At 41.0% G+C, this 10874-nt stretch overlaps 1 protein-coding gene across 1 annotated transcript in view; it reads right to left on the bottom strand.

The window, feature by feature from the left end:
- Positions 1-8281, bottom strand: part of LOC115775370 (1-phosphatidylinositol 4,5-bisphosphate phosphodiesterase eta-2-like) — a gene marked incomplete at its 5' end in the record, with an annotated part of 36367 nt that extends 28086 nt beyond the window's left edge. Inside the window, 9 exon segments of the mRNA XM_030722903.1 lie at positions 864-971; positions 1222-1404; positions 1753-1841; positions 4050-4150; positions 4998-5099; positions 6079-6129; positions 6131-6235; positions 8019-8126; positions 8276-8281. Coding sequence (XP_030578763.1) covers positions 864-971; positions 1222-1404; positions 1753-1841; positions 4050-4150; positions 4998-5099; positions 6079-6129; positions 6131-6235; positions 8019-8126; positions 8276-8281 — 853 coding nt within the window.
- Between the last annotated feature and the right edge of the window lie 2593 nt (positions 8282-10874).

Consider the following 10874-nt stretch of genomic DNA (forward strand, 5'->3'; position numbering starts at 1 on the left):
CCGACGGATTTATGTGATGATTTTATTGGAATTAATGTTAGAAAAAATCAGGACCTGCAGATGCCATCCAACTAGAGCGAAAACCCGATTTGTGCGACTTCGACTTAGGTGATGTTTACTGTATAAAGCGCATGAAAAATACAACTCACCATAACACTGAATCAGTGTAAGCCCCCTGAGCTTGTTTCTCTGATACTCATTTTTGCTGCTTCTGGTTTGACTGGGTTCGGCCGATTTCACATGGAGCGTGGCTGCAGAGCCGCGGTGTCAAGCGCTGGAGAGTCAGTTTGATGGCTGGGTCTACCTCACTGCTATCCCCGGTGTTGATAAAAAAAAAAAAAAAATGGTAAATGGACTAGTTCTTACATAGCGCTTTTCTACTCTTGTTGAGCACTCAAAAATTTAAAGAAGCGTTATGTAGGTCAACCAACCGATTTCGTTAGACAGGCCTGAAGCTTCTGGGTTTAATTTTAGCGGTGACGTATCATGTGAGCAGAAACGTCTTGACACGTCAAGAGGAAGTCATGGAGGGAAGTAACGAGAGCGAATCCGCCCATTTTTCAAAATAAAATATAGTTTAGGCGCAGATAATAAGTAAAACGGAAATAATTTAAGTTATTTATTCTTTATGTGCGGCCCGGTCCCAAATGTCCCACGGCCCGGTACCGGTCCACGGCCCGGGGGTTGGGGACCTCTGCCTTAAAGAACACCTTCTGTACAGTTATGGATAATCTCTCTCCTCCAGTGTCTTATCTTAAGCGTTAATACTTTGTCAAAAATAAACTAAACTCATCGAATTAACTCCCATTCTAGAAATATGAAAGTGGATAAAAGTGAAAATGAAATGACAAACGTGTCCTGACCTTCACACATGCTGGCAGGTTTGAGGATGTAGCCACAGTTGCCGTTGCTGTAGAATTTGGCTCTGTTGAGCTGGAGGACCCGGCCTTCAGACTGGTAGTTTAGTGCAACTGAAATCAAAGTATTTGACTTCATTATTGTTGATAGACTGAAAGTTTTTATTTTAATGTGCTGGATAATAGACACTGTTGTTAAAGCAAAAGCCATCAGCAGCAGCTGCAGCAGTTTAGAAAAAGTCTTGACAAACTGCAGAATCATTAATGACTGTGACAACAGAGGGAATCAGTTCATATCCTAAATGTTTGACTATATGAAATGCAGTGTGTGCAGTGTAAAGCACATGTGGGGAGGGGATCATACCAAGCTGACAACCAGCATTCCAGAAGGGCTGAGGGTTGAAGTTGGAGGAGTCCACACGGTAAGAAGAAGGATAGATACGTGTCAGCTGCCGCTGGTTGAACTGAATGAAAGCCGTCGCCTTCTGCTGCATCACCTGGTGGGCTTTGGTCTCACTCAGAGACGACACCTGCCAGCCACAGTAAGCTGCTAGAGACAGCACAAATACATCTTTGATTTCTTCCTGAGCCTCATAAACTTCCACTTACTTCAAAAGTTACAAAGTAGGGATGAGCTGGTAAAAATTTACACTGTTAATGTACCATGGAAATAGTGTAATCAATACCAAATGTATCTCTAACATTAAAGAATCAAAGAATTTCTCTAGACCTTTTTGTGTGCAGTAAGACTAGAAAAATGCTTTATAAATGCAAGTATGAGTATGATACATTTATATTGTACTGTCCCCAATATGCAGCTAGCATTAGGTTAACAATGCTCAGTTGCTTAAAAGAGTAAAGCTAAAAAATGTGTTGAATAAAGAGAACTGCTCACCTTGTGCCTCAATGTCATAGAGACCCACAGACCGTGTGTACTTGACCAGATCTGACAGAGCTCTGGACAGCTTCATGGTCTTCTTCTTTCTGTAAAGTTGACAAAGGTCACACATGCATTCAAACAGGTGACAGGAAAAAGAAAACAAATATAAAGTGTTGGTTTTGGTTTCCTTCAAGTCTCAACAGATATTCTTTCACTTGGGTTTCAGTGATGTTGGTGGAGCATGCCGTCTAACATGGCGGTCACCCATAGGTATTTGGGTTGATACCTTTTAGTAAGCCCTCAGGTCCTATGGCTGAGGCACTGTCATGCTGGCAAAGACCACTCCCATCAGGATAGAAATGTTTCATCATAGGAGGTGAACACTCCAGACTGTCTCAAGGCTCAGACCTGTACTGTTCTCCTGGTTTCCACGAGGAAATACTTGCCTACATATTTCTGTAGACCAGTGCCTTTGTAGTTTTTGCAAAGCTGAACACTCAAATGTCTGTTCATTTTTGTAATAAGAGGTCTATGCACTGCCACCCTACTATAATATTCCTGTGTGTAACAGTTGACTGTTCTTGCTTAGTCTGATGACACCCTGCATTAATATTCATGATATTAATATAAAAGGCAGGTGATTCCTTCTTGCATCATGCAATGCCTTGAGTGGGTCACTCACCTGTACATATAAATAATGTTTATTTAAATTTTATAGAATACATCTGAACCCAAATTGAAACATCTGGACCAACATGGTGATGCTGTTTGTCGCTATCCTGAAGACTGATGTCAAACTCCAGAATCTTCTGAAATTTTCCATGGTGCCAGTTTTCAAAGTGATGTAAGACCAACTCTGTAAGGCTCTCCTCATCCAATCTGAGATGGGTTTGTTCAACCACCTTGAAGCTGTGCCTCAAAAGTGTAAAACGTGTCATTTCCTGTTGCCACTAGGTAGCGCTGTGACCATCATTAAATAATATCATAGGGATTTGATTAGAGGCGGACCTTTATTACACTAGAGAAGTTTGTTTCAGATTGGGAAAGGACAGCAACTTAAAATTTCAGGGCAAATGATCAAAATTTGCCACAGTGCCACAGACACACCCTTCAACCAAAATTCAAAAGGGTCGCAATTTACATTTAACTACGTCTGTAGTTTAGACTGACCAAATAGGAAGTTGATCCCATTAAAACTCTAGGAGGCATCTGAAAAAGTGTAACGCCAGGAATTTGCCAAAATGGCAAATCAAAAAAAATGAACCCAATAGAAAATCTTTGGAGGGAGCTGAAACTCGATGTTGCTCAGCGACAGCCCCGAAACCTGAACGATGTGGATAAGATCTGTATGGAGGAGCGGGCCAAAATCCTGCTGCAGTGTCTGCAAACTTGGTCAAGAACTACAGGAAACGTCTGACCTCTGTAACTGCAAACAAAGGTTTCTGTACCAAATATTAAGTTCTGCTTTTCTATTGGATCAAATACTTATTTCATGCAATAAAATGCAAATTGATTATTTACAAATCATACAATGTGATTTTCTGGATTTTTATTGATATGTACCTACGATAAAAACTGCAGACCTCTCCATTCTTTGTAGGTGGGAAACTTGCAAAACCAGCAGTGTATCAAATACTTATTTTTCCCCACTGCGTGTGTACAAAAGACTATAGGCCCATCACCCAAACCCTACAGAAAGTAGGAAGACCTTATTAGCATCCTGGGGTTAACACATCCACATGACACTCCTCCTCTACAGCATCCCTGGGCAACAGCAAGCATGGCTCAGCTGCAGCACTTCAACGTGCACTGAGGTGTGAGGGCCCTCTTATGACTTTAATAATAATAATAATAACAATAATAATAATGATCATCATCATCATGGGGTGGGATACTAAATAAAACTCTAAATATATTTTTGGTTATTTAGTATTTAACATCCTCAAAATAAAGACTGAAGACTTTGAGTGCTGCTTTGTTGCAGTGGGTGTGGGCTGCATGTCTTCAGCATAGTGGAGCGTTCTATCGAAACTGCCACATTTCAGATTTGTCTAAAAAGTGATTTCATTCCTTTTTCCCCCCCAAAGCAGTCGGCACACAATTCTCCACAACTACCAAACAAATACAGTTTGAAATATGCAACAGACTAAAATACGCACTCAGTGTTATCAGACCCCTTCACTTAGCTCTAAATGCCCTTTGGCAGCAATTACAGCAGCTCTGTGTTAACATCTTGCATACAAGTGCATCTGTGCATTTGTGTCTGTATGAAATATTGAACTAGATGGTGTGTGTGTGTGTGTGTGTCATACTTGCTATGATGCAGTGGAGCGCGGGAAGTGCCACTTGTGCTTTCTTGGTCTGTGTCTGTGTCTTCAAAGCTTGACGTCTTTTTCAGCTTGGATGCCTTTTTCTGAGGAATGAGGACCACAGAAGACCGCTGAAAGAGTTTTCTCTCCAGTTTTGAAAAGACAGGAAGATGAGGTTTAAAAAAACCATCTTGGATGCTTTTGATAAAATGTATAACTGGCCCAAACTTAAGGCTGCAACAAACTGGAAAAAAGTCTTTTTGTCATCAAAGCAAAGGCTGCAAATAATTTATCATTAGAGATTAATCAAGATTAATATTTACATCTAAAAATCTCTTTTGTAAGAGCAACCAATTAACTCAATATCAAATACAGGAAGACAGTATATTCATAAATTGATTAATTGGTTCCTGCTTTAACTAGCACAAAAAATCTGTGCATTTATTTAAATATTTTTGATATTTAAGCGACAGCAGGCCGTTGCTGTCTTCACCTGAACAGATGATTTAAGAACTAAACACAACACCTTTTAACAATTGCACCACATTAAACACAAATTAGGCCCTTCTACTCACGGCATCGAGTCTGTTATTTTAATTCTGCATGCTAATGTGGACAATTTTTTGTTCATGCATGAATTTGTTGTAATCTACTTCAAAATAATTTCTGAATTCCAACAAGCATAATGTACAAAAAAGGTCGTAATAATCAGCTTGAAGACAGCACTATAATTTCTCTTGCAGCTGAACTGAAATTATAAATTTAATTGCCCATTTAAATTGTTCTAATTCAATACTTATATTCTTTTATTGTAGAGTAATGCAGCAACCATGTCATGAAATCTGTTGTACAGCATCAGTGCTGAAAACAATTGCTCCTTTCTTCTCTTCACAGAAAGTCGGGGTAACGTGCAGGAAACTGAATAAAGGTTTAACTTTTAAAAAGGCCAACCTTGCATTTAGAGAAGCTCTCTATGAAGGAGCGACCCGTGCGCTTGTTACTGCTGGTAGGATTAGCCACATCTGCGGTGTTGATCCCATCCTTACTTTTACCCTGACAAGACAGGAAACATGTATGCTTTTAGGCAACAATTCATCTGAAATAAGAAGAAAATGTATCACCAGCTTAAATCTACATTTCCACCTCTAACTGGACTGAACAGCATTTGTTTGGGATGTTTAAACAGAAGACACTTTAACTGTTTTTGTTAAGATTACTGCTAAAGATGGAACTCCATCTTTAGACTCATGATAAATATGGAAGGCTAGTTATGGTGCATTAAAGAGCTCAAAGATTCTAAAGGAAATACACTTCATCAGGTGCCACTTTTATGGCAAGAAAGTCAGTGATTTTTTCCCCAGTGGTGCAAAACCTCACATTAAAACCTATCACAAACTCACACTACAAGAAGCCAAGCATATGTATGTATGTATGTATGTATGTATGTATGTATGTATGTATACATACATACATACATGTCATTGAGGGTCTTCTTTCCCACAGACTTGCCTTCTACTGCCCGTCAAAGTGAATGCACATTTAAGCCACTTCCTCACTGGCTTTAATGTCCATCTTTTATATACAGGTTCTGATGTTCACCTAAAACTTTTGGCTTCTCCACAAGTTAATCTGCAAGTTAATAGTTAACAGATAGCCACACTATAACAAGTGTGATCACAGTGTTGGATGACTGCTTCATCCAAAACATCATGCTTATGTTCAGCTGCTTTCATACAGCATATTTTGAATTTAATGTCTCTTTTCAGCAGTGTCTTTTTTTAAAGCAACAACTGAAAATATTATTAGATTATGAATGCTTAAACACAGGTTATTGTGTCATATACACCAAAAAACAAATACATGAACCCAGATGTCATTATTGCTCCATCTTGTCTTCATATTGTGTTATTAGTACTCACTACTGCAGTTCTTGATTTGTAGCACTTAAAGAAAGTAAGATCGTATGTCCACAGGGTTGGAACACATACAGAGATCAAACGTTTGCTATGCAGGACTTGCTGTCTGTGTTTACCTTGCTGCTGGGTTTATCTGTGAGCTGCCCAGCAGGAGGGAGGGCTGTGATGTGTGAAACTGTCCGGGTCCTCTCTGTCTCGGATCTTGGACTCCTTCATCAAGTTGTCCAGCTTTTTCTTAGCCATGTTCTCCACCTGCTTCCTGTTGGCTGACGTCTGGAGGAGGAGATATGGAGAGAATAATGACAGCAGGGACAAAGCAGGTGAGGGTGACTTTCAAGTATAGCAGGGAACACAGTTCATTTTCCACTATTTTTTTTATTTTGCAGGCAAGTATAAAACTGTCTTATAAAGATAGATTTGCATCATTTATAATGAATTACATGCAATAGTACATTAGCAGAGGGCCCGAGCATGAGGGCATGAGGTGGCTCTTAAACACAGGTTAGGTACTTGAGAAAAATTCACATCAATCAAAAATATTTAGGTCATTATCAAGAATTGATAGGGTGGTAATTCCCATCTTTAAGAATGAGGACCAGAGGGAGTGCTCCACCTATAACAGGGATCACCACTTCTTTATGCTCGTAAGGATATTCCTGTGTGTGGTGTGTGTGTGTGTGTGTGTGTGTGTGTGTGTGTGTGTGTGTGTGTGTGTGTGTGTATGTCTACATGTGTTTTGTGGACTTGGAGACTGTGTGCCTCAGGGTATCCTGTGGGGGGTGATTCAGGAGTATGGGGTGTCTGGCCCGTTGTTATGAGTCATTCAGTCCCTGTTCAACTGTTGCAAAAACTTGGTCTGCATTGACAGCAACAATTGCTTCCAGTGGGTATTAGACTCCAAAAAGGCTGCCCTTTGTCACCGACACTGTTCATACTCTAAGTGGTGAAAAGCTTCAGCCTCGGCAGCCTCAGAATCTCATCTCTGCTTCTGATGGAGAATCTGGTCCTGTTGACTTCAGCTCACACTGGAGTGGTTCGTAGCAGAGTGTGAAGTGACAGGAATGAGAATTAGCACCTCCAAGTCTGAGACTGTGGTCCTCAGCCGGAAAAGAGTGGAGTGCCCACTCCGGCTCAGGGACGAGTTGCTGCCCCAGGTGGAGGAGTTTAAGTATCTTGGGGTCTTGTTCACGAGTGACAGGAGAGGAAAGCAGGAGACTGACAGATGGATTGGAGCCGGTCCGTCATGGTGGAGAGAGATCTGAGCATAAAAGCCAAACTGTTGATTTACTGGTCGATCTATGCGCCCACTCAGTTATGGTCATGAGCTTTAGGTAGTGACTGAAAGAACCAGACTGCGGATACAAGCGGCAGAAATGAGCTTTCTCCAAAGGGCGGCTGGTTTCTCCCTTAGATATAGGGTGAGGAGTGCAGTCTTTCAAGAAGGGTTCAGAGTAGAGCTGCTGCTCCTCCACATCACTTAGAGCCAGTTGAGGTGGTCCGGGCATCTGACTAGGACGTCTCCTGGGTGAGGTGCCATGTCCTAATGGGAGAAGGTCTCGGGGTAGACTCACGACACGCTGGAGCAATTATATGTCTCAGGTGGCCTGAGAATGTCGTCAGCAGAGAGAATCTGAACTCTTCTGTTTGGATCCTAGATGAAGGCTCTTTATGCATCACATGTGATGGAGTTTGATTTGGGACTATAACTTTAATTGTTCAGAGACAGGATGAGAGGTATAGCACATGTGTGATATTCCTGAGGTGATTCCAGGTACGCCTTTTATACAGTACCTTCCACTTTGAAAGAAGAAAACAATAATTGAACAAAGGACAAGCAGCGGAAAGAAAAGCAAGAAAGAGAAGAAACAAACAGAAGAAGAAAACAGCAGAAACAGTACACGAGATATATAAAGGAACAAAAGCAAATTGAGAGAAGAACATTCAAACATGAACCATTGGCAACAGGAAATACATGCACAATTCACATTTCATCTGCTGGACAAAAGGACAAATCCTGCTGCTAGATAGAACTGATAGATACCATGAGGCTACATACATCTCCATTGATCAGCTTGCAGTCATCCTCCATCTCATCAGCACTGTCCTCATCAGACACATCTCCCTCCTCTGCGTTTTCATCAATGTTTGGAGGCAGTTTCTTCCCCTGTCAAAAATTAAAATCACACCAGAGGATGTTTACAGTCTGACAGGTGAGAGATTTCCTGGACTAAGATACTTAAAGTGTAGTGTAATCATCAATGTACCATACACTGATGTACTACACTTGTCTGCCACAATAGTAAAACCACCTACCTTGTCCTGACAACAACAGGCCATGAACACAGGACCTCTGGCAAGGATTAAACAAGCAAAAACGACTGAATTGTGTCTCATCTCTACACATTTCACTGTATCTGAAATCTCCAGCCAGAGAGCTTTTCTGTCTCAGTTTAGTCCTCATTTCTAGCCTTGCACATTTTCAGCAGTTTCTCCCTGGTCCTCCCACTAGATGGGTCTATTTGCTCTTGGCTGATTCAGTGAGCTTTTGCACTGTGACCTTGTTGCCACAACTAAGAAATATTTCATGGTGTCTGTGTAGGTTCCCAGTCATCCAGGTCGGTCATCCTGGAGCTTGAAACAAGGCGACTGGACTTCTTTAAGTTTCTTGAGAAGTCCACCTCTGATACAAAAGGCTTCTTGAGTTCTCAAACCAAAAGGTGGAGGGACCCCCAGGTATTTAAACCCCAGTGGTGATGTCCCCTCGAGGTGGCTGTTGTGACCCACTCACATGCGCCAAGGTGCGAAAGGTGGCGTGGGGTCATTACAATCTGTGGTTTCAGGTGAAATCAATTTGGGACTTTGCCCTATTGTACTGTATTTCTAGAGACCTGAGAAAGTACAGCACTATGTTGGAGGTGGTTTGGATAAACAGTTCTCAGTGTTTCAACTACAGTGACAACAACCTGCAGTTGGTTTGGCTAAATATATTTATGTGGACAATCATTGAGTTTAAGGCTTTACAATGCTTCCACCTTCCAAGGTCACTTTTAACTTTAGCCCTGAAACCAAGTCTTAACCCTCAGGTCTTTGAAAGTGGTGTGAAAAAACATGCAGGTCAGCCAAAAAGGTATAACTTTTAAAGATGGCCTAAAACTTTCACAAAGATTTTTGTCTGTGGTTTCATGTGACAAAAGACCTCACATGCTCACTCATGTAGTTCAGATGAGCGGTTGCTGGTTGCACTCTCCATGAAAGAGCTGTTTTGTAATAACCAAAGACAGGTGAACAATATGTTCCTAAAAAACTGCCCTAACATTTGCTTTGCTCCTGTGATGTCGCTGGCTTTCAGTAGAGTAATGCATCCTGCTGACAGGAAACTGCTTAATTCACCCAGCCCTCCTTGAAGCTTACAGTACCGTTTGTTATATTTTCTGTTTTTTTTCAGTACCTGTTGCACTTTGTTTCACTCATTGGAGGCCTCAGAGAAGAAGAGGTAGTTATGAGTAAGAAATCGATGGTGAGCGATGTCCACCTTCAGCTGTTGACATTATTAAAAGAGACTGATCCTCTCTCATGGCCTGATTTTTATTATGAAGCGAGCTATAATTCCCTGTGGTTAGCAATCACTTTCAATCACGGTGTCATGGAGTGGAGGTGGTCAGCAGCACTGTGTGGCTGATCATACCCACAGTGCAGAGCAGCAGAAAGCTGACATAGTGCAGATCAGATGCAGTACTTAGATATTGGTGCCACCACTAACACTCTGGTGAGTATACACACAGATAACAGTGTTGGTGTAACAGCTGGGTGAACAGTTTCCAGCAGGCCAGGTACTGGCACGGTGCCTCGTCTTTACCGAAAGCATCTGGTGTTGATAAAGGCTCATTAACCTCAGTATTACTGCCTCCATTGCTCACAGGCAGGCTGCACTCTGATGCCTGTGAGAAAATATGTTTGTTATAACTGTTTTATAATGACCGGCGAGACTTTCTTGGCTGAAAGTTACGCTAAATTTGATGGACAAGACCTGTCACTGATGGGGATATTCTCTCACCATTAATGGAAATATAACATAAATGTAGAAGTCAGGATACTATTAAAGCCCCATTTCATAATAGAAAACCTTTCAGTGGACATCTTATTACCTTCTGCAAAACTATTTTAATATAAAACTATTTGCCCTAACTTGGAGGCCTTGCCCTAAACTTTTATCCAAATACCTTTAGTCACCGCTGGGTTAGTAAAGCTATAATAGAGATTCCAGCAAAAATATTATTATGTTTTCAATATTAAAAGTGCTCATTAAATGATTTTAATCATGCTGTAAGAGATTATCTTTAACATTTCATTTCATTTTGAGAACCACATCCTAGAACAGAGACAAAAAATTTCCATGGTAAACAAATTAGAGAAAGTACTGCACTCAGTACAAGGGTGCATACTACATAATGTCTATACTTGTGTGTACAGGTATTAATTGCTGCTATCAAGGAATTATGACATAATACAAACATGTTTTTTACATTTGAGCAATATTGCTGAGCAGTAGGTATTGCTCAACAGTCATAATCTGTACTATTTATGGCCATGAGTCATCCCTGACCAACATGTTAGGCAATATTCAGCCAATCAGAAGCTGCCAACACAGGCTAATCAATCAGGCTGCAACCTTAGGACTGATATTACTATAAACAGACTGGCTCTTTCCCACTGGACTGCTATTATCATAGCATTAGCAGTCATGTTATGATAATATAGCACTCTATGTTGTTTACTCTCAGATAAATACAGCCAAAGTTTACATCCATCCATCCATCCATCCATCCATCCATCCATTCTCTTCTGCTTATCCGTCCTGTTCAGGGTTGTGTGTGTGTGTTGTGTGTGTGTGTGTGTGTGTGTGTGTGTGTGT

This window comes from Archocentrus centrarchus, unplaced genomic scaffold (assembly GCF_007364275.1).
Source record: "Archocentrus centrarchus isolate MPI-CPG fArcCen1 unplaced genomic scaffold, fArcCen1 scaffold_110_ctg1, whole genome shotgun sequence".
NCBI lineage: Eukaryota > Metazoa > Chordata > Actinopteri > Cichliformes > Cichlidae > Archocentrus > Archocentrus centrarchus.